This window comes from Mixophyes fleayi, chromosome 4 (assembly GCF_038048845.1).
Source record: "Mixophyes fleayi isolate aMixFle1 chromosome 4, aMixFle1.hap1, whole genome shotgun sequence".
Lineage (NCBI taxonomy): Eukaryota > Metazoa > Chordata > Amphibia > Anura > Limnodynastidae > Mixophyes > Mixophyes fleayi.
Genome location: NC_134405.1, coordinates 37,249,336 through 37,274,614, shown reverse-complemented (window position 1 = coordinate 37,274,614; position 25,279 = coordinate 37,249,336). Strand labels below are relative to the sequence as shown.

General features: G+C 41.8%; 1 protein-coding gene across 1 annotated transcript in view; it reads right to left on the bottom strand.

Moving 5' to 3' along the window:
* Nucleotides 1–1,792: 1,792 nt before the first annotated feature.
* The window catches only part of LOC142150619 (uncharacterized), a 35,538-nt gene continuing 12,051 nt past the window's right edge, over nucleotides 1,793–25,279 (bottom strand). The window contains 2 exon segments of the mRNA XM_075205819.1: nucleotides 1,793–2,820; nucleotides 22,772–23,448. Of these exon segments, the coding sequence (XP_075061920.1) occupies nucleotides 1,793–2,820; nucleotides 22,772–23,448 (1,705 nt within the window).

Below are 25,279 nucleotides of genomic sequence, written 5' to 3'. Positions count from 1 at the left end.
CTTCACATTTATCCTTATCAGGTTTTAGTTAAGACCAAATGTTAATGAAACATCTGCAAGTAACATAAATGGAGATTACATATATTGTTTGTACATGGTCAATCAGTCTATATGCAGCCTGATATGGGCCGGATTAAGGGAAGGGAGGCCCCCGGGCTAAGGGTACTGTAAGGACCCCTCCATGAGCCCCCCTGTGAGTTTACCTCCTTCCGTTGTTCCACTCCCTGTAGTGCTTCCATGGCGCGTTGTAATCTCCATATTGAGGAGATCTTGTGGGAGTGAGACTATGACTCATAGTCTCACTCTCACGAGATCTCCTCAGTAAGGAGATTACTGCGTGCCGCTGAAGTACTACAGTGACAGCAGGCAGCTAACAGCATAACATGTGCTGTTAGCTGCCTCTCATTCTCCTTGAACAGGTGACAGTCGGAGCTGGGGGCAGGGACGCCCCGATCCGATGAATGACGGCAGGCCCCCCAGCTGCCCGAGGCCCCTGGGCTGTAGCCCCTTTAGCCCTATTGTTAATCCGGCTCTATATGCAGGACAGTCCTGTCTGATTTGGATCACTGTGAACTAAGCCACTTTTTTGTATAATTTGAATGTGCTACTAGTATAAAAGAAGGTGAAGGGTCTTTATTAATAGCCTGGTAAAAATATGACCTCTGTGCAATCTTTTTAATAACATGAGTGAAAAGTAAGGATGTGTTGTAACCCATAGCAACCAAATATCAGCTATAGCAGCCTGGCATCATCAAATCAACAAATTTAAAGATCTGATTGGTTGCTATGGGATATAGCAACCAAGATTTTACTAAATAGTACATAGTATTCATAATAGAGGGAGGTAAAAAAGCAATAGAAAGGTATGAGGGAAAGAAAAATGAGTTATAACAGAGACGAATAGGAGCACTTCTAGTGTGATACAGGGCAGTGTTCAGTGTTCCTGTAGAAATATTCACTACTAATAGCTCTGTCTGTTGTAGAAGGAATCCCAGTACTGAGAAGAGCTGCTGGAACTCTGTACTGAATATAAAGATCTTTCTTCTACTAGTCCCAGCACCCACATAAGCAGGACATCAGCATATTTCGGAGCTCAGAAATGGTGACCTCATTGCCATTTTCTGTGTATACTTCAGCTCTAGTTCATAACAGCGAGACCATCCCAGGGGGAGAAATGCCCCTAGGTCTCCTTGATAGATATCTACAGTCTTCACTGACATTTAACAAGGGTTTGAATTTTGCCTCAAACTACTACAGTAAAAACAAATAACACTTGCTTCTCCCTGGTATGGATATTATGGTGGTAAAACATTAATTTTACTATGACACATGTTACATTAAGTAGTTAGGGTGACTGTTTTGTGAGGACCATTTGTGTTTTTTTTAACAGAATTATTTTTATTGGGGTATTTAAATGGAAAGGGAAGGGGTACAGAAGAAAGAAAGGGAATTGGAGGGGGTACATAATGGGAAGCAGACACAACACAAGAGGCATACAATCAGAATAAGGAATGACAAAAGGATTAATATATCAGGCAAACAGATAGATACGTTAAATACTCTAGGAACAAGCTGCTATAAGCTTTATGAAGGGGCTTTGGACGGCTGAACTTCAGGGTCATGGGTAGGAGAGGGCATCATGACTGGTGGGCCAAGCACCCTAGCCCCCTCAACTTCAGTAACAAACTCACACCAGGACATCCACTTGACAATAGGTGAGCATGGGGCCGTGGAATAAGAAACCTCATATGTCTCCATCTCGTAACTTAAATGGATTTTGGCTACAATTTTGTTAATGGAGGGAGGTTGTGAGGACCATTTGATGCTTTAGAAAAGCTGACTTAAAGGTAAAAAAACACTTGCAACATTTAGAGCATTAAAATGGTTTCTCTCTGGTGTGAATCCTCTGGTGTTGAACAAGAATTGACTTTTGAGTAAAACACTTGCTACATTCAGAGCATTTAAATGGTTTCTCTCCTGTGTGGATCATTTGATGTGTTACAAGATTTGACTTTGTGGCAAAACACTTGCTGCATTCAGAGCATTTAAATGGTTTCTCCCCTGTGTGGATCATTTGATGATTTACAAGATTGGACTTGAGTGTAAAACACTTGCTACATTCAGAGCATTTAAATGGTTTCTCTCCTGTATGAATCCTCTGGTGGTAAACAAGATTTGAACTGATGCTAAAACACTTGCTGCATTCAGAGCATTGAAATGGTTTCTCCCCTGTGTGGACCCTTTGATGTTTTTCAAGAGCTGACTTGAGCATAAAACGCTTGCTACATTCAGAGCATTTAAATGGTTTTTCTCTTGTGTGAATCATGTGATGTGTTACAAGATTTGCCTTTGTGGCAAAGCACTTGCTACATTCAGAGCATTTAAATGGTTTCTCTCCTGTATGAATCCTCTGGTGGTAAACAAGATTTGAACTGTTGGCAAAACACTTGGTGCATTGAGAGCATTTAAATGGTTTCTCTCCTGTGTGGATCCTCTGATGTTTTACAAGATCTACCTTGAGTATAAAACACTTGCTACATTCAGAGCATTTAAATGGTTTCTCCCTTGTGTGAGTCTTGTGATGTGTTGCAAGATTTGACTTTGTGGCAAAGCACTTACTACATTCAGAGCATTTAAATGGTTTATCCTTAGTGTGAGTCTTGTGATGTGTTGCAAGATTTGACTTTGTGGTAAAGCACTTGCTACATTCAGAGCATTTAAATGGTGTCTCTCCTGTGTGAATCCTTTGATGTTTTAGAAGATTTGACTTTTGGGTAAAACACTTGCTACATTCAGAGCACTGATAGTGTTTCTCTTCTGCGAAATTCATCATATGTTTGATGATTAACCAATTAGTTTAGATAGTTTCTCTTATTCACAAAATGAAAATTGAGTTTGTGAATCCTTCAGAGTTTTAGAAGAATTAATGTCTATAGTCTATATTACTTGTTGGTGAGAATTCTTTGGGACTCTCAGATGTTCAGAGAAAAATGTCAGCTTCTGAGATTCCCTCTGTTCTTTATGGGAATCCTGCTTAATAATTTACCTGTAAGAAAAAAGTATGATAATGTTTAATAGTCCTATGGTTACCTGTGTGAATCTACTTTAACAGTAGTAGTGTTATATTGAATGTAGAAGACAAAGTGTATTTATATACACTAACAATTATGACCGAGTCAATTACCATTGTTTTAATTTTTGTGTGCGTTCCCATATTGCTGGGACCCTATTGCCAAAGAAGTGTGCAGTAAATATAACTCTATCCTCCTGCAGCACATAGTATTACTTATTAAGCTTATACACATGGTTTAATATCCATAGAAAGAATACCAAACTGCTGCAAAGAGTAATATTTTAAAGAAGCTTCACATCTAGATGTGGCTTTATATATGCTAACAAAACAATAAAAGTAATGGTGCCCTAACATCCTACAGAAGACAGTTAAAAAGATTGTTAATATCAAATATAATTATTAAATTTATGATTTTCAATTATACTGATAAAACAATAAAAAGATGGAATACTATTATCACTTAGGGGTATATTTACTAAACTGCAGGTTTGAACAAGTGGAGATGATAGCAACCAATCAGATTCTAGCTGTTATTTTGTAGGATGTACTAAATAAATGATAACTAGAATGTGATTGGTTGCTATAGGCAACATCTCCACTTTTTCAAATCCGCAGTTTAGTAAATCTAGCCCTTAGTGTACATTAGTTATATACTATCGCAATACATCTAACATGATTTATAAAGGATAAAATTGTCACTCAAAAGTCACTCACTCAATGTAAACTCTGATACCCAATAGCCAGTCCTTGTGGACTTAATTAATCTACCTTTTAGTAGGTAAGCTGATTAATGAGAGAAGAGTGTACAGCCCGCTAAAGAGACATAAGTAGACACATGACTGTTTAATACATAGGTAGAGTATTAGTCTATACCTAATCCAGACTATATACCTTCCCTTACAGTATATTCTCATTGAGTCAATGTTAGAGAGGATAAAGATAAATTTAACACATTATAGCACAGCACTGATCGAACAAACAAAATTATATATATATATATATATATATATATATATATATAGTATATGGTGAGTGCAGAGCCTCTATGCCTTGTTTTTACAATGTAAATCCCAGCTCTCTTGCACCCCATTTTTAGTTCTTTACATTAATTAATCCCAACTTGTGTCATGTGTGTCCTTAGTTTTTTCATGGCTGCTATTGCTTTGGGAAGATTTGCCTTTAAAACCTGCATGAAGATAAGGTTCATCCCAGGTACAAAAATCATATTAGGATTGGCCAGAAGGGGAAGATTGGAGTGAGTTTGACAGTTTAACATATATTGCACAATGCTGAACTAACATTCCGTCTTAATACAGAATAACATTGGTATTTGGTGAGTGCAGAGCACCAATGTTTTTTTCTTTATATAATGTGAGCACAATACTCTTGCACAACAGTTTGTATACAGTGAGCACAGAGGATCAATGACTATATATATATATATATATATATATATATATATATATATAATTACATAATTATATACATGATCCCATACTGGAAAATATATAGATAGAAAGAAGTTTCAGAATATATAAATCATAGCAGTTTAACATTATAACTATATTTATTATTCTGTTACATTGAAGTACTAATGGTACAAACATTCATAAGGCAGAACATTTTAAGACAATAACTTATCCCACATTCATGTCAAGACAATATCTACAAACATTTGTTTATATAGCAATAGCTTCTTAGACATATTATAATTACCTTACACTGTAAATCTCTCCTTCAATCTATTTCCCTCCTGCACGTTCCACCCGTCTAGTTCTCCAGCCACCAGTTCAAGCATCAACTAACTGACCATAACCTGATACTTCCTATTTATAGTCATTCCTCTCTATCTCTCTTCTATAGTTCCCAGGATGACCAAAACTTATTCTCAGACTCTTTGTCTTAAGGTGAAATTTAAAATTAGGGTCTCATAAAGTTCATACATTTTCTTTCACCAGAGCAGTTTCTCATGTAAATGAGATATAAACATTCCTAAGGTCACTTACTACAAAGGAAAATTCTCGTCAGGTGGTAAAAATCTTGCATTCTAATTAGATCACATCCTGTTATGTCAACAAATGGATCTTTTGTTTAGGATACACCTATTGTTTAGGCAGATAGAGGGTAAAGATGGCCCTGCCCAAATGAGCTTGCAATTTATTACACACATGATACCACAGTACTGATACTATAAGATATAAAAATATATATTGATACCCAGATTTATATTATTAAAAGACTGATTTATACTTACATATAGATACACAATCTCATTGTTATTGCATTTCTTTGGGTGTTTTGTTGCTTTATCACTGGCGTGTTTGGGATACGGAAGCTTTTTGCAGATTTAGCAGGTGCAAACCTGCTACATGCTGAGATATTGTCATTTTTGGAGGATGAAGCCAGTAAAATTATTCATTCTAAGACTTTACACTGTAAAACAGGCATTACAAGTTATAGAGATATTTATAATAATAACTTATTATCATTAAATAAAATATAGATGGATTTACATATAAGTGCAGCCACTCTACCTGACTATTATAAAACTAAACAAATACCCAGAGTTTTTAGAATCAATAGCCAGTCTACTATAGGACATACCCTGAATTCTGTAGAAAACGGTGTGCAATTTTAAATAAATGTTCCATGGATTTGATCCTTTTTGTTATTGAGGAGGCAAAGAACAACTTGGTGGATATTAGAAATTAAATCACCAAGCTAACATTGTATTGAATAATTAGTTTATGTAGGTGTCTGACTGACAAGTAAATATGGAGAAGGGCTTATCTCGTTCAAGGAAGCAAAACTCCAAAAAACTTTTCTAGACTGTAAGGAAAATAAAGTAATACCATGGCTTTTGGGGACAAACTTACTAGAACTCATAGACAAAACAGTGACTTTCAACAGATGCCTTTTTCCAAGAAACTAGCTCTAGTGAGGGGGAAAGCATCCTGCTCTCCAGAATTGATAATACACCTGGTTCCTTTTCAGACTGTTCTCCTTTTTTAGGAGTGAAATAAACCAGTAAACAGGATATGAGATCTGTAGAGCGCTCCACTAGGATTATTCTTCATATGACCTCACACAAATAGGTCGGTATATTGAAAACAAAAATAGATGACAATAAATTATCAAGCGCTCCCCTTTTTCACATAAACTATTAATAAATGTAAAATAAAATAATACTTATATTTTAGAGATGCATTGGACGCTGCTTCCAGATTCCACCAAGAAGATCTGTAACATGTAAAAAATATAAACAATACACAAATAATAGTGCAATAATGTATAGAGAATATAATTCTATCTACAATCCTATACAACACAGGGAAAAGTTATCCAATTCAATGTTACAGTGTAGATCCCCTCTTGTAGGAAAACTTAGAGAACATCAGCTTGTCAATGTGCCCTCATAGAGGTCAGACCAGTATTACACCTTCCAGTTCAGTGTTTCCCCTTTAGATCTTATGGTTACTCTGGGACATCTTGAATTCAGCATATAAACAGGTTCTTTATGGTCTACATTGAAATGGTATCATGCAGACAAATTTACAGATAAGAATAGATGACAGGCATATCACAACAGATGGAAATACAATACCGGGAAGAAGATGATGGCCAACAACTTTCCTAGATGTAAATTTCTTTGGTAGGTATATCTGCAGTTCTCCACTTGCACTTACCCAACGCGTTTCGGCCCAATATGTGGGTCTTTATCAAGATGAGTGAAATTCCAGTAATAAGCATCCACAGTCACATGCTCAAAGGTCAAACAAAAAAAAGATAATCACAGCGCTGAGAGTAGCACTCACCCAGTTTGAATAAATCAGTGAAATTCAAAATAAATAAAAAATACACATTTATTAATAAAAAAATATACATATATAAAATAATAGTAAACAACATATGATCACTTTAATCTCCTGATCAGTGCACTGATCAAATTAGCCACAATCACCATTGATGTATTACTCAAATACTAGCCATATCCCTAATCTGGTCATCCCGGGTAAATTATATCAGTAGATTTAGATCCGCAAGCATCCGTAATAAACCTTAATCACAATGGTATGTTAGCTTGACTCCGAAGTATAGTAGGCAAACTGTCAGAATATATAGATTAGTCCGAACAAATCTCCTCATTCCCAACTGAAGGAAACTAAAGGAGTGGTATAAATAAAAATGAGTTTAACTACTTTCCACAGATGCCGCCTCTACTTAATCAGAGAACAGGTAGTAAATAAACAGAAAAACTTTGCTGTATAATATCTGATAAATAATCACCAAATATCCAATTGTGTAGATGTAAAAATAAGCAGATTACCATATATAGATTCACCGACACCATTCAGGTCTAACACACAGATGTCCACGTTTGTCGGCTCTTTTTGAAGTCGTGTATTGATCCGCTGACGTACCGCTGCAGCGAGCGATAGTCAGTTATATCCACTTAACAATGTATGATACTGTCTTTCATATGTGGATTGAATACAAACAGATCCCCAATACCTCCTTGATTCAGATATTATTATTATTATTATTATCATTTATTTGTTAGGCGCCACAAGGTGTCCGCAGTGCCGTACATAGTACAAACAGTAAACCATACAGGGTTAAACAGTACAGGACAGTAAACACAAAGTACCAGTGCTTCAGAAACTCCGGGACAGAAAAATGGAGTAAGGACAGATAGCAGATCTCCACGATAACAGGAATATATATACACACCACGTGTAAAGCCGATATCACGCTGGTGTTATACGGTGCTCCCATGTGGCCACACAGAGATATCAATAATTAGATCTCTCTTAAGCGTCTACAAATCATGATGGATTTCGGGTCATAAGAAACCTGAGGCGGTGATTCATGATCAGATGTTATAAATTCTCAATCATAGATAATAGATTAAGAATTACACAATATATAAATAATTAGAGTAAATTGACCATATCTACAGATAGATGTATATGATGCTACCAAGCATCTAATAAATAATAACAAGAGTTCATAAATGCTAAGGTCCATACTAAATCATTCATCATCATCATCATCATCAGTAAAAATGAAAAAATAAATAAAACATTAAATATACATATTATTTCCATACAATACATATAGTCTAGGAATATTTATAAAACATGGAGATATCCTATAGCTAAAAATGCCAATTACATATGAAATATCCATTGATTGTGTTTCAAGCCTCATTTTGTAAATCACTATATGCTCCCTATTTTTTAAATGTATTTATTGTTCATATTTCTTATGGAAAATGGTATTACAAAGAGATCCTGCAAGATAGCCAAATGTTTATGATACAAGGCTCAGAGCAAGAAGATAACTTGTAAGCATAATCACGTGTGGGGAGGAGATCTTTGGTTTACTTTCTTGCTTATAAAAGTGATCTATACACCAATGTAGATAAGGGTCTCCATACACCATAGGGTGAGATAGGAGCTATGCACACACATACATAAGGTAACACTGACATATCTACCCATTATTGGGACCTGATATGGAAAGAACACACACTGATCCCTCCAGTTATGCTTCTGCTTACACTTCACCTTTACAGACAGATGTGTTTCTCATTGTCCTTGAACACAACAGATATGATCAGGATTGTGAATTGGATATAACTGTATCTACATATAAGATCTCGTCATATCTCAGAAGAGCAGAAATAGAGAAGTCTGTCTGGAAGATTGTATTCTCTGAAGGTCCCTTATAATGTAAATGCTATTATCACCATTTATGTAAACAATTCACAACATCACAAACCTTATTAACCCAAACTCCATATTACATCCACATACATATAGTGATACTCTCCTCTCTCCTCCATATCTCCTACTGTCACCAGCATGCTCCTCAACCATGATACTGTAATAGGCAATGGACCAGAAGAAGAGGGAAGTATCTGTGTTGCAGGTTTTATAACCAGGTTATATTAAAGTTTCCCTATTACGTTGGAAAATAAACTTTACATATAATAGGATGTTGATTCCCTTCTCTCCCTATCAACCCCTTTCTCCACTTAATTCAGCTGTCTGAGATGTGGCACTACCTGAAGTACTAGGACAGATTGGAGGGTTCCAGAGGACAGGATCCCGGGGTATAGGACAGGGTGCCAGGAGAGAGGTGATGGTACCAAGGGACAGGATCCCACGGAAATTGACATGGTGCCAGGAGAGAGTGTCCCAGGAAAGAGGGAGCCCTGGGACAGGAGATGGTGTCAGGGGGGAGAGTAATAAGAAATTCCTATGTCAATTTTTCCTGTATTTCATAAATGTTGCCATGAGGATTAGGTATTACTGTTTAAAAATGTATAAATATTGTAAAGTTATCCCTTACCATAGGCTCAAAGTCAACTTGAGGTGTCCCCTCTGCAAGAACTGTCTTGGGCGCACCTTTGAAAGAACCGAGGCTACACAGCTCCAGACAGTGGGAAACACGGGAACTGTATAAAACAGGGACATACAAGGAAAAAAAATATAAATGAAGACATAAGAACAAATGGTAGATAGGACCCAGTTACTGAGATAGCTAAAATTCTAATTGTAAGTGGGCACAGCTGAAACAAGAGGCGCTAGTGTGGTTCAGAGTGGATGCTGGGACAGTTGTGAAGGTGCATTAAAGTGGGTAATATAAGCGGTACTAGGGTAAGCTCTAATGAAAAATAATGGGTTTTCAGAGGGCATTTAAAGAGTTGAAGGTGTGGGAGAAAGTGACAACACGTGATAGAGAAATCCATAAGTGGGTAGCAGCACGTGAGACGTCTTGTAGGCAGGAATGAGAGGTGGTTACAAAAGACGATGTTCAGAGGTGGAAGTAAGAGGGTCGGGAGGAAGAGTAGTTTGAGATCACCTTTGTGATGTAGAGAGAAAGTTTATACAAATTCGTTGCGCCATTTGATGGAATGAAGCAAGATAGATGAGTGAGGAGAATGCCAGATAAGAGATTGCTTTAGTCGAGTAGAGAGTGGATAAGAGTTTTGTTAGCATCAGTATTTCTAAGGTGGAGGACAAAGGATTGGGAGAGAGATTGGATGTGAGAAATAAAGCAGAGGGCAAAGTCAAGTGTGACATCAAGGCAGCAGTAAGTGTCTTTGTGGCATGCTCTGGCAGAAAGGGGTCACAATTTGGGGTAGACGAGGATGATAGCTCACTATGTACCCAGTGAGTGCACTCATCTATCATCCCAGAACTCTGCTGGTTTGCATTGATGGTCCCCGAGAAAGCATTGACATCTGGACATACCAGATGTATGCTCAGTTGTCAATGCCTCTGCAGGATGTCAATGCCTCTGCTGGATGTCAATGCCTCTGCAGGGTTTGGCTTGTTGAGTATGTTATACTATGTTCCTTTCCTCTTATATGTTCTGTGTCTGTATTACTTAGTGATTAATCTATTATTCAGTAAAAATACAATAACTCTTATGGTGAACTATCATAAATAGACATAGTATATGTATTTTTTTAATAAGCCGATATGAAAGAATTGCAATGCTATATTTGTCCTTAATTAATTGGATAAAAACAGGATTCCTATATTAAATAAAATACCTGGGGGTAAATGTATCAAGCTGAGAGTTTTCCGGTTGGGTTTGAAAACCCAATCAGATTCTAGCTATCATTTATTTAGTACATTCTACAAAATGATAGCTAGAATCTGATTGGTTGCTGTGAGGACACCGGGGTTATTACCAAAGCTCTCTAGATACCCGGTCCTCTAGGTTCACAGGTCACACAGGTAAGGAGACAGGAAAGAAATAATAATCCCTTTTATTAAACAAAGTGCACACACTTAGTAAAATACAACAGTGCTCCCCAAGGAGAAACTTGTTCCCCCCGCCAAATATATCAAGTGTCAGAAAATCACCAGTGCAAGTAAAACTCCCCAACAAAATCCCCAGCAGGTTACCTCCAAGCACAGAGTCCTAGCAGGCCCAAACTCCTGATAATAAAATCCACAGCTGACAATCCAAGTGGGCCAGGGTTTCTGATCCTTAAGGTGGGTCTGTGTATCTTGCTGATCCCAGCCGCTCGGCCAACTCTCCACCAGCTTGGTGGGACCCTGGGTATCAGTCTCCCTACGGATGTAGGCTCACCAATTCCCCAGAATCTGCGAGTGTCTCCCGATGGAGTGGTAACAGAATCAGTCCTAGAGGTACACTGTCCGATCTCTGTCAAGAAGCTCCTGCCTCAAGCATTCCTTTAAGGCCCTGCGAGAATACGGTTACTCTCTAACAGGTCCTTGCTGTCTCCAGATTCTCCAACAACACCCCCATCCCCCAGACAGCTCCTTTTTGGTCCCTTCTCACCACCCCCCCCCACTCACTGTCCTCTTGTGATTGGTGGTGTGAAGAGTTTGGGTGGTAACCGGGGTGGAAATAGTGCATGACATCAGTGGTCACCCCTTGCTGTGATGGTGCCATTCAGACTGTGTTGCAGACTTGCTAGAACAATAGTTAGCAAACAGGGAGAGACCCCCTACTGATTTTAGATAAGGTCCTGACCCTCCTTTTTTTAACCCGTTCCACTACTTTTTGATGTCACAGGGTCCACAGCTGATTCACACTTCCTGTGAGCTGCCTCTCCCCTCCCTCTCTGGACACCACAGTAATAACAGATCTGGCCACCGGGCGGCATTTAATAACAGAGTGGGCCATGGTTGTTCAATTGGCCCACTGAGGACAGACCGGGTTGGCACGATATTCTCAATATAAGGCCCGGGTCTGTCACATACCTCCCCCTTATTAAATCAAGGGGACAGTTGGAGTCTGGTGGTCGGGCTCCAGATGTTCTCCTTGGCACGGTGGGTTCCTTAATGAAGGGTTCTCCTCCTCTCTTCTGGAGAGTCCGTCCGCATTTGAGTGGTCTTTTCCCTTTTTGTGCGAGATAGTAAAGTTATAACCTTGTAATGCTAAACTCCACCGTAATAACCTCCCATTTTCCCCAGCAGATCTTTGTAACCAGTAAAGGGGGTTGTGGTCTGTAATTACTGTGAACTCTTGCCCATAAATGTAGGGTTGTAATTTCTTTAGGGCCCACACTATGGCCAGGCATTCTTTTTCAATGGTGGCATAGGCTACCTCTCTATCCACCAGCTTTCGGGATAAATAAACTACTGGGTGCTCATGCCCATCCTCCCCCACTTGGCTGAGCACAGCACCGAGTCCACACCCTGAAGCATCTGTCTGTACCAGAAATCGTTTCTTGAAGTCTGGGGCTGCTAACACTGGGGACTGGGTCAATGCTGCCTTCAGAGCGTCAAAGGCTCCCTCGCACTCTGGGGTCCATTCTATACGTCTAGAGTATTTTTTCTTTGTCAAGTCAGTCAGGGGCCTGGCAACAGTGCTATACTGCGGCACAAATTTTCTGTAGTACCCTGCGATCCCGAGGAACGCTCGTACTTGCTTTTGGTTGGTGGGTCGGGGCCACTGAACAATGGCTTCTACTTTTGCCGGTTCAGGTCGTATGATTCCCCCACCAACACGGTGCCCCAAGTATTGCACTTCTGCCATGCCCATGAAGCATTTGTCTGGGCGAATGGTCAACCCTGCCTGCCTGATTCTCCTCAGGACCTCTGACACCTGCACTATGTGATCCTCCCACGTCTGGCTGAAGATGGCAATGTCATCTAAGTAAGCCTGGGCAAATTCCTGACACCCCCCCAACAGGTCATCAACCATCCGTTGGAATGTGGCTGGAGCATTTTTCATCCCAAACGGCATTGTCGTACATTCAAACAATCCCAGTGGGGTTATAAAGGCTGACCGCTCCTGAGCCTCGGGGGTGAGGGGAATTTGCCAATAGCCCTTACTCAGATCCAAAGTTGACACAAACTTGGCCGCCCCTAGCCTGTCTAGTAGCTCATCTATTCGGGCCATGGGATAAGCATCAGTGGTGGTGACCTCATTTAGTTTACGGTAGTCCACGCAGAAGCGGGTGGTCCCATCCTTCTTCGGGACCAATACCACCCCTGCAGCCCATGGACTATTTGACTTCTTAATTACTCCTAAGGCCAGCATTTCCTCTATCTCCTTCCGTACTTGGGCCAGTACAGCGGGGGTCATGCGGTATGCTACCTGCCTTATGGGCTTCTCCTCCCCCGTGTCTACATGGTGGGTGGCTAGGTGGGTACGACCGGGCTTACAGGTAAATTGGGCCTGCTCCTTCTCCAGTACCTCCCTCATTTCCTGCCTCTGTCCCTCTCCTAGCTGCGTCCCCACTGTCACTGTCTCCACCCCCTTTTCCTCTCTCACCTCCCCTATCATCTCCAGTAGGGGGTCTACCTCTGTGGGACCCATGGGGGGGACAACACACCACCATTGCTGCCACTTGCCGTTCCACATAACCTTTTAGTCGATTGATGTGGAAGGTTTTCAGCCAGGTTTCCTCATCATCCAGCGCTACTACATAGTTAACCGGCCCTACCTGCCTCACCACTTTGTATGGGCCATCCCAGGTGGCTTGAAGTTTATTCCGTCTCATTGGGATTAGCACCATCACCTTCTGTCCTGCGTTCAGCTTCCTATCCTGAGCGTGGGCATCGTACCACTCTTTTTGTCTTGCCTGGGCTCCTTTTAAATGGCCTTGCGCCAGCTGCGCTACTCTCTTCATCCTCTCCCTCATCTTCTCTACATATTTAAGGATAGGCTGCTCATTGGCCTGGAATGTTCCTTCCCAGCTCTCTCTAACCAGGTCTAGGGGGCCTCGTACCCTCCGGCCATACAGAAGTTCGAAAGGAGAGTATCCGGTGGACTCCTGGGGTACTTCCCTGTATGCAAACAGGAGCTGCTGCAGGGCCCTGTCCCAGTCTCTCCCTTCAGACTGTATATATGCCTTCAGGAGGTGTTTCAGCGTTCCATTGAAACGCTCACATAACCCATTGGTCTGGGGATGGTACGGGGTGGTTCGTAGGGGCTTAATGCCCCACTTTTCCCATAGGGTCTGGACTAGGTCCCCTTGGAATTGGGTCCCCTGGTCAGTAACCACTTCCCTGGGATATCCTACCCGGCTGAAAATGTCCACCAGAGCCTGGGCCACATGCTCTGCGTCTATGGACGACAGGGCTACTGCCTCTGGGTATCTGGTGGCAAAGTCCACCAGGGTGAGGATGAATCTTTTTCCGGTGTAACTGGGGATGGCTAATGGACCTACGATATCTATAGCCACCCGGGCAAAGGGCTCCTCAATTATAGGCAGGGATTGTAGTGGAACTTTCTTAGGGGCTCTCCCTATTCTCTGACAGGTGTCACAGGAGGCTTTGTAACGTTTCACATCCTGGGTGACTTGAGGCCAGAAAAAAGTCCGCAACAACCGGGCCAACGTTTTTCTGGTCCCAAAGTGCCCCGCTGCTGGAATGTCATGGGCCAGCGCTAATAAATGGGTCCGGTAAGCCCATGGTACTACCAACTGCTTCACTTCTGTCCCTGGGTCTTGATCTAGGGTGGGGGTGACTACTCTATATAACAGTCCTTTGTCCCACACTACTTTACTGCCTGCCACTTCCCCTCCCCCAGCGTCTGCTGCACTCCTCAGTTTGGCTAGGGATGGGTCAGTCTGTTGGGCCTTCCTAAATTCCCTTCTGTCCTCCTCCCCCAAATCAATATCTGGTACAACATCAGATATTTCTGGGTTACTCACCAACAGTGCTGCCTCTGGCTCCTTGGTTCTGGTTGCCGGGGTTAATCTTGGTGGTCTCCTTGGCGTTGCGGCTTCTTGTGCTGCTGTGGCTTGTGCTCGGCTCTGGCTGCGGGTCACAGCTTGCACAAAGTGAGTGACCAATCCCTGGCCCAAATCATTCCCCAAAATCACTTTTGCTGGTAGTCCATCCAGAATGCCCACCTCCACCATTCCAAATCCCGCCCCCCAATCCAAATGTACCCGGGCCACCTGAATATCTGCAAGATGGCCCCCCACCGTGGAAATCCGGACCTGCTGTCCCTCCATAACTTGGGATCTTTTAATTATATCAGGCTCCACCAGGGTCAGGGATGCTCCTGAGTCTCTCAACCCCTGGACCTTGCAGTCCCCCACCCACACGTCCTGTAGATGACCCTGCATATTCCTAGGGCTCTGCCTCCCCTTCCCCAAAATCAGGTTCACCACATACACCCCGTCCCTTGCCTCTGGCACATCAGGACAGGGTGGCTCGGCCTCAATGCCGATTTCAAAATCTCCTGGGGCATACTGTACAGCGGCCACTGGTGCAGCTCTGGCTCCTGGGATCGGACTTCTGGTACGGGGGCAATCTCTCTGGAAGTGCCCCACCTGGTTGCACCGAAAGCACCTCTTTGGATTCAGGTCCCAGGGTCTGGATCGGGCTGGTTCATCTCTTGGATTCCGGGCAGAGTTCTCTCTAATAAAGGGGGCTCCCGGTGTCACTAGACCTGCTGGAATTGTTCGGCTCCCCCTCCCTGCAGCTGCTTGACTAGGCATACTAGGGGCTCTCCATCTTGGTCGACTCACCACATACTCATCAGCTAGCCCTGCTGCCTCCTCCAGGGTCTCAGGTTTTCTGTCCGCCAGCCATTCCCGGATCTCTGGGGCCATTTTTAGAGTCAGCTGCTCCAGCATAATGAGCTCTTTAATTTGCTTAGCGGAGCGGGCCCCTTTCCCTTCCATCCATTTCTCGCAGGCCCTCTGTAGCTGGCTGGCAAATTCCTGGTGCGACTGTGACCCTCCTTTATTCAAAGTCCTGAACTTGTATCTGTAGGTCTCTGCATTTAACTGGAATTTTACCATCAGTGCCTTTTTCACTGTACCATAATCCCCACATTCGTGAGGGCTTAGAGCCTGGTAAGCTTCCAGCGCTCTCCCAGTCAGGCTGGGTCCCAGATATTTGGACCACTCTTCCTCCTCAATCCCATGGACTCCCATCAAGTTTTCAAAAACCTGGAGATGGGTATCAATGTCTGTGTCTGCCTCTTTAAAAATTGGGACTCCACTATATCCCAGCTGAGGTCTCAACCGGGCCTCTCCCCGACCTTCTACTCTCTGAATCTGGGGTACCTCATATGCTACCCCCAACATTGCTTGGAGTACGGCTGCCCTTTCATGCAGGGTTGCCCTTTCCCCCAGTGCTGTCAGCCAATCTTGCAGCACTGCTGGAGTGCCGGACGGTGGTCTGGGTTGTGTCCCACTAGGGGGTCTCTGTGGCTGGTCTTTGGCCTCCTCCTCTTCCACCTCTGACTCTTCCATCTCCTCAGGGTGGGGCTTTTCCCATTCCATTAGTTTGGCCACCAGAACTTCACGCACGTCTGTGTCATCAAAGTCCACCCCTTTGGTTCTGCAGAACCCCTGCAAGTGTTGTTTCCTTGCTTTCATATAGAATCTCTCTGTGGCTTTTAAGCTGATCTGCTCTGCTTCTGTGGCCATTCCTGCTGACTTCCTAGCTAGGGTTTTTTTTTTTTTTTTTTTTACTAACACTGGTGCTGACAGACTGTTGCCTTGTGTCCTTACAGAGCCTGACCGTATCTGGATACGAGTCCCTGCGCTCTACCCAAACGTTGGGACTGTGTGACCCCACTGCTTGCCACCAAAATTGTGAGGACACCGGGGTTATTACCAAAGCTCTCTAGATACCCGGTCCTCTAGGTTCACAGGTCACACAGGTAAGGAGACAGGAAAGAAATAATAATCCCTTTTATTAAACAAAGTGCACACACTTAGTAAAATACAACAGTGCTCCCCAAGGAGAAACTTGTTCCCCCCGCCAAATATATCAAGTGTCAGAAAATCACCAGTGCAAGTAAAACTCCCCAACAAAATCCCCAGCAGGTTACCTCCAAGCACAGAGTCCTAGCAGGCCCAAACTCCTGATAATAAAATCCACAGCTGACAATCCAAGTGGGCCAGGGTTTCTGATCCTTAAGGTGGGTCTGTGTATCTTGCTGATCCCAGCCGCTCGGCCAACTCTCCACCAGCTTGGTGGGACCCTGGGTATCAGTCTCCCTACGGATGTAGGCTCACCAATTCCCCAGAATCTGCGAGTGTCTCCCAATGGAGTGGTAACAGAATCAGTCCTAGAGGTACACTGTCCGATCTCTGTCAAGAAGCTCCTGCCTCAAGCATTCCTTTAAGGCCCTGCGAGAATACGGTTACTCTCTAACAGGTCCTTGCTGTCTCCAGATTCTCCAACAACACCCCCATCCCCCAGACAGCTCCTTTTTGGTCCCTTCTCACCACCCCCCCCCACTCACTGTCCTCTTGTGATTGGTGGTGTGAAGAGTTTGGGTGGTAACCGGGGTGGAAATAGTGCATGACATCAGTGGTCACCCCTTGCTGTGATGGTGCCATTCAGACTGTGTTGCAGACTTGCTAGAACAATAGTTAGCAAACAGGGAGAGACCCCCTACTGATTTTAGATAAGGTCCTGACCCTCCTTTTTTTAACCCGTTCCACTACTTTTTGATGTCACAGGGTCCACAGCTGATTCACACTTCCTGTGAGCTGCCTCTCCCCTCCCTCTCTGGACACCACAGTAATAACAGATCTGGCCACCGGGCGGCATTTAATAACAGAGTGGGCCATGGTTGTTCAATTGGCCCACTGAGGACAGACCGGGTTGGCACGATATTCTCAATATAAGGCCCGGGTCTGTCACAGTTGCTATAGGCAACATCTCTACTTTTCAATCCCGCTGGTAAACGCTCAGCTTGATACATTTACCCTCTGGTCTTCAACAAGCTATGTTGAATATTAATTAACATCTCGTGTAAAACTTGTAAAACCTAATCTACTACTAGATTTGCACATATAGTTAGTATAAACACATCCTTTAGTTGTATTCACAAATCACATGTAAACACAGTAATAAAAAGGTTTTCATACTAAGATAACACCTAGGTGTGGAAAGTGAAGTTCAAAGCATTGATCTGACTGTATGTGGGAGCCTCACCTTACAAAACATCATGAGTGTAGAATTCAAAATCATTATATTAATATAAAACATAAGTAATAAACAAAAGGTCCAGAGTCTTCCAAAATATCACTATGACATCTGTTGTTAAACCCTTATTACTTTAAGATTAATTCTGACTTCACTAATTCTAATGTTTCCAAGTTATATCTGTGATATGTACTATCTGGTGGACTAAAATATCCAGGTGTCAACACTGTCTGAGGGACCAAACCAGAGATGTCATACAGCCACCAAACCAGAGATGTCATACAGCCACCAAACAGAGATGTCATACAGCCACCAAACAGGAGATGTGATACAGTTACCAAAACAGAGATGTGATACAGCCACCAAAACAGAGATGTCATACAGCCACCAAACCAGAGATGTCATACAGCCACCAAACCAGAGATGTCATACAGCCACCAAACCAGAGATGTCATACAGCTACAAAACAGAGATGTCATATAGCCACCAAACAGAGATGTCATATAGCCACCAAACAGAGATGTCATACAGCCACCAAACAGAGATGTCATACAGCCACCAAAACAGAGATGTCATACAGCCACCAAACCAGAGATGTCATACAGCCACCAAACCAGAGATGTCATACAGCCACCAAACCAGAGATGTCATACAGCCACCAAACCAGAGATGTCATACAGCCACCAAACAGAGATGTCATACAGCCACCAAACAGAGATGTCATACAGCCACCAAAACAGAGATGTCATACAGCCCCCAAAACAGAGATGTCATACAGCCACCAAACAGAGATGTCATACAGCCACCAAACAGAGATGTCATACAGCCACCAAACCAGAGATGTCAATCAACTGGCTGAAGAGAGGACTACTATAAAAAAAATGAACAAATTAGGAAGTTATAATTAACTTCTTTATGGAATTGCTGTATAATATTGTAATACTTTATGTAGATTTGTAAACATTTCCCATCCCCTAGACATTGTTCAAATGCTATAAAACCCCATTCTGTCAATCAGTGACAAAGTGTTCAGTGATGAAACTCTAAGTTAACGTTAGCCGCGCTGCTAAACTCAATTTTAAACAAATGTTTATTAATAAATGTTCTTATTTTCCTTTAAGACAATTGTCACACTTAAGCACATATAACACAAAAGTTAACCCGTGCAAGATACTCATGCATTCTAGTCAAATCAAGCTACTTAATGTCTTAAAAAGGTTCTTGTCATGCATTTGGGCCTAGCCCAGGCCTCCTCAGGGGAAGAGCGTTACTTACCGACGCAAGCGCCCTTTTTAATGTGTGTTCATGAGATAAAATGACCTCACGAAAATGAGTTTGACCCCTCAACTCCTAAATTTAGCCTTTACTACCCCTCCCACGGGGGGAAGGGGGGATGATGGAAGTTAACTGACTTCACTATTCTAATTTTTTTGTCAAATAATGTCAGTATACCAAATTTCAGGTCAATTGGATGAGCCCTTTCTGAGAAAATAGTTTTTTCCACACACACACACACTAACACACGCCTCTAGGCTTTTACTTTTATATATTAGATAATGCTAAGAATTTAGTAGGTCAGTGTATAACTCCGCCCAGCAGGTGGCGCTGCAGCTTGTTTTGTTTTTTTCACACACAGACTAACACACGCCACTAGGCTTTTATATTATAGATAAGCAGGTCTGGGAATAAGACTAGAGCACAGCCTGTTTCTACGGATCTGGTGGTGAGTCAGCTCTGGGTATGCTCTTAGCTGGTTAGCACGGGTAGATAGCCTAGGTTAGCTCCAATACAGTGTGACACTCATGAACACAGGTGGATCTGTAGAAAAGTAGGCACATAAAATTACACAAATGGACAGCACGGTGGCTAAGTGGTTAGCACTTCTGCCTCACAGTGCTGGAGTCATGAGCTCAATTCCCGAGCATGGCCTTCTCTGTGAGGTGTTTGTTAGTACACCCCATGTTTGCCTGGGTTTCCTCCAGGTGCTCCGGTTTCCTCCCACAGTCCAACAACATGCTAGTAGGTTAAGTGGCCTAGTGGTTAGCACTTCTGCCTCACAGCACTGGGGTCATGAGTTCAATTCCCGACCATGGCCTTATCTGTGTGGAGTTTGTATGTTCTCCCTGTGTTTGCATGGGTTTCCTCCGGGTGCTCCAGTTTCCTCCCACCCTCCAAAAACATACCGGTAGGTTAATTAGCTGCAATCAAAAATTGACCCTAGTCTGTGTGTGTGTGTGTGTGTGTATGTGTGTGTGTGTTAGGGAATTTAGACTGTAAGCTCCAATGGGGCAGGGACTGAGGTGAGTGATTTCTCTGTACAGCGCTGCGGAATTAGTGGCGCTATATAAATAAATGATGATGATGATGATTAATATTTAGAAACTTAGAAACTGAAAAACCATAGAAGCCAATTCTCCAAAAAGTCTGCCCATTTTACTGTTTTAATGTTCTTATTATTATGTTATTCATCGCAACACCTGGGGATAAATTTATCAAGCTGCAAGTTTCTGGCGGGTTTCAAAAGTGGAGATGTTGCCTATAGCAACCAATTAAATTGTAGTTATTTATTTATTACATTCTACAAAATGATAGCTAGAATCTCATTGGTTGTTATAGACAACATCTCCACTTTTCAAACCCGCTGGAAACTCGCAGCTTGAAACATTTACCCCCTGGACTCTCTGGGAGTCTCCCAGATTTTCCTCCCAGGATGCTATACATGTCATTACACAGCTGTGGAGGGTTGTAGTGATACCATCATGCATCATTGGGCGGGGTATGGTGCAGATGTGGACTAGTTGGCCAAACAGCACATCCAAGTAAATGTCTCTCCTCTTTAGGAAAGCTTTTCAAATTCCATAACCACCTTCATATCTTCCCTCGGGTACTTTCCTGGATTACCACCTCTCTATACCAGTCACTCAAAATGGGTTTAACATTTCTGTGTGAACTCCACTCAGAATAAATATACAGTCTGACCCACTTATCAAGTATAATACTCCTATTTTCATATAGAACGCAAACTTGCGAGCAGGGTCTCCATACAGCTTTGCCAATAACCTGTCTTGATCGTTACTAACTGTAAAGTGCTGCGCAGTATGTTGGAACTACAAAAGTTGACAGTCATGGTAAGTGAGGCTATATGGTCCTGTTTCATCATAATCTCTATCTATTACTATTATACAGAGTACTACACCCTCGTTTTAGTTAGCATCACCTCATTGTAACATTACCATATATCATATACACACACAACTAACATTTTACATGTACAATTCTCTTAGTAAAATCAAATCCATTTGAAATAAAGCTCATCCTATCTGCCTATATATAACAATGATCCCGCGGTCTACTCTGTATATACAGCACATTCATGTATAACATGACATATACATATATAGAATGTATCCATTTGTATTAGAAAAATCATTAAATGAACAAGGGGAGGGGGGTCACATGCTAATAGCAAAACCTCAACTGTGCAGCACAAAAGCAGCTTTCAGCTCTGTGGCTGCCTTAATTAGCACATGTGCACCTAGTTTCCACCAAGCTGCATGGGTTTACACAGTAATAAGGAGCGTCTGCAGAAGACTGCACAAGCCAATGAGAGGAAATGGGAGGAGTGAGGGTTTTCTATACACAGTACAGAGTAAGCATACAGTGCACATTGGTTTGCAAAGCAGATCCAAGATTTCAGTTCGCTGGACAAGATGGCCATCAGCACACTCTTAGGGCATGTCTTCCTGTGTGGAAGGTGCACGGCCATTTCCAGTCTGCAAAAGGACCTGAGTTTTACACCAGTTCAGAGATAGAAGAGATCAGGTCTCATCCTAAACTTTAAATGTGACACATTTTAGGACTCCATTATGAACTCCAAGCAAAGTAGTAATAAAATTGATAGACGCAAACTCACATATGAAATTTTAGAATTCTCTTTTATTTTATAAGGCACCAGAAGGGGTTTGACAAACAGCAAAATAAAGTAAAATATGAACATAAGCAACAAAATTGTGAAAATACAGGCAGCAAGACTATATAATTATACCCTGCAACAATACATAAAGAAAACACTTCAAGAGGGCCTTGTGTGGGGGTCAGCAGCTTAGAGATGGTAATGGAGGACAAAGGAGATGATAATATCACAGAGGGAAGAAGTTTATAGGGAGAAGAGCAGGGGGCAAGAAAAGACCCTTGGGGGATACTGACATCTAGTAGAAAATGAGGGAAAATGAAGGCAGGAACCCAAAATGAGTGATTGGGGAAGTAGGAGTTGAGCCATGTAAGGGCAGTGTCATGGAGGCTAATGTAGTGGAGGGTTTGCAGGAGGAGAAGGTGATCAATGGTGTCATACTCTGCAGAGGTCTACAAAGATAACCAGGATGCAAAGACACTTGGATTTTTTCAGTGAGGATGTCAATAGTGACCTTAATGAGAGTGTTTTCAGTAGAGTGAAGAGGATTAAAGCCAGAGGGTCAAGGAGGGAGTGGGAGGAAAGGAAGATGCTGATACAGCTGTAGTCCCTTTTATTATTATTTAATAGGTTTGTAGAGAGAATTGAATGCACATCACATATAACCTTCACTCTGTGCAAGTGACCTGCACAATTTAAATCAGGGGTAAAAAGGTCCAAAGTCTCAGTGCCAGTTCTTCCAGTCTAAAAAGGCTTTGATTTCACATAAAACATATGGCACAATCAGTAAATTAAAATGCATTATCATCTGTGTGAAAATTTTGGTGATTAAATAACTAAACTTGCATATGATATGCTTGTGCTATTCAGAGCCAAGTGATTTCTTTCTGTGAATTCTCTGGTGAGAAAGAAGTGTTGAATTTTGAGTAAAACATTTGTTACATTCAGAGCATAGAAACGGTTTCTCTCCTGTGTGAATTCTCTGATGCACAATAAGACTTGTCTGTCCCATAAAACACTTGCTACATTCAGAACATTTAAATGGTTTCTCTCCTGTGTGGCTTCTCTTATGTGTAGCAAGGTGTGAATTGGTGTTAAAACACTTGCCACATTCAGAGCATGAAAAAGGCTTCTCTCCGGTGTGAATCCTCTGGTGTGTAACAAGGTGTGGCTTCTGTTTAAAACATTTGTTGCATTCAGAACATGAAAATGGTTTTTCTCCTGTGTGAACCCTCTGGTGACTAATAAGTTCTGACTTCTGTCTAAAACATTTGTTACATTCAGAGCATGAAAATGGTTTTTCTCCTGTGTGACACCTCTGGTGTAGTAGTAATATTGAATTGGTACTAAAACATTTACTACATTCGGAGCATGAAAATGGCTTCTCTCCTGTGTGAAACATCTGGTATATAACAAGGTGTGACTTCTGTTTAAAAAATTTGTTGCATTCAGAACATGAAAATGTTTTTTCTCGTTTGTGAATCCTCTGGTGTTGGATCAGATATGACTTACATGTAAACATTTTATCGCACTCAGAGCATAGATATGGCCTCTCTCCTGTGAGACTCATTGTGTGTTTAATGAGTAACAAGCTACAGAAGGCTTCTCCTGTTCAGAAAATGAAAATAGGTTGTGAGAATTCTCAAGTCTTATAAGAGCCGACTTCTGTAGTCGATATGACTTGTGGGTGAACACTCAGATATTCAGAAAATAATGTTCTTTTCTGTGTGTCCTCTTCTGCAGTTAGAGAGAATCCGGTTCATTAATCCACCTGTTTAGAAAAAAATATATATACTTTAATCATATGCATGTAAATATAATAATGTCTCTAATTAAGACATAATGTAATTTTAGCATTACAGTATTATATTATATTTTAAGATTCTAAGCTTTTTTTTTTTGTATTTTGGATATCCTGGTGCTATGTTAGATAATATTCCCAAATGTTGACTCAACAATAAGCAGCGCTTGTCCCTTATTTTGTTTTCTACTTACTTTTTATATCCTACCGATAATGAGTGAGTCTACTTTAGACAGCAGCAGTCTAATCATTGATTATTTTATATAAGTAACTTGAAGTATATACATTTATTCATGTACACTAATGAATATACCCAGTCATGGATTGTATTTCATTATTTTATTTTTAGAAAAAAAAGTAAGTGGTGCTAAATAGTGTCTCCAACCAGCAAACTTCCAAAATGAAGATGCTTTTAAATTGTCTGCAAACAAGACTATAAAAATAATAAATACTAAGTTCCTATTCAGGGCATGACCTCACTTCTTGGACCCTTACTAACACAAGTGCAGATAAGTCTGCTTAACAGACTCGCTTATGACTCTCTGGACTCTCGTCTCTCAGCCCCTCTTGGACTCTTCTCAGACCTCCTGCCTGATACAGATTCTTCACTGGGCCTCCTCAGATCATCTCAGAGCTTATGTCTTGTTACATGTAGGTGTGTACTGAGGTCCTCCCACAGGTGTAACCACACCTTTATACCTCTGTGGGGGAGGATCCTCCCAGACCTGAACAGGTGACCAACCAGCACCACGTGTCCGATTACCACCATATATTTATAAAACTTACCCTCTACAGTAAACTATAACAGATATTAGAAATCACCTCACTCCTATGACCTGTATAAAAGCCTTCAGTCTTTTACACAGCTGAGAATTTTAATTACTTGGGAAAAGGAGAGCACACAGGAGAGCAGGAAGGGTCAGCAGACAGGAGAGAGAAGAATAGAGAGCACCTGACAGGGATATCACACCCATATGGTGATAACCTCTAATATGGCCGGAGGTGGGAGGATTGTGTTGTTCCTTGATGAATCCTACACCAGTTCACACTCCTCATATTGTGCACATACACATGTTCCAGTAAGAGATACTGGTATGAGCTACAGGGGTGAAGACTGAGCATTTGGTGGTTTATTGATGTGTTAGAGGGGGCCACAATGGAAAAAACACATTTTAAACCACCTTGGATGTTACATATCGGGGTAGATTCAATTGGCCGCGATGTTCCTCAGAGCATCAAGGCTGCACACTTTTTACCGTAAGTACGGTAAAAATGAATGCTCAATGAGTGAGATTTCTGCAAAAAAATCCATGTGAGGTGTCTTTTGCGGCTGTTCCGGTAGACACTTTGTGCAGATTTTTTCTCAATTGAATCTGCACCATAGTATTACTATTATTGGGACAAGTTTTACTCCTCTCAAGTCCACTGTATGCAAGAAAGTACATCGCTATGTTCACATATCTCAATGTAATAACATTCAATCTCACCAATATGACACAAGTCACAAAGTCACGTTGCCTCAGTCTTATGACTAATTTACATCATTAAAAATGAACCCTGTCCCTCCTCATATTCTGCCCGTTAGTATATGAGCC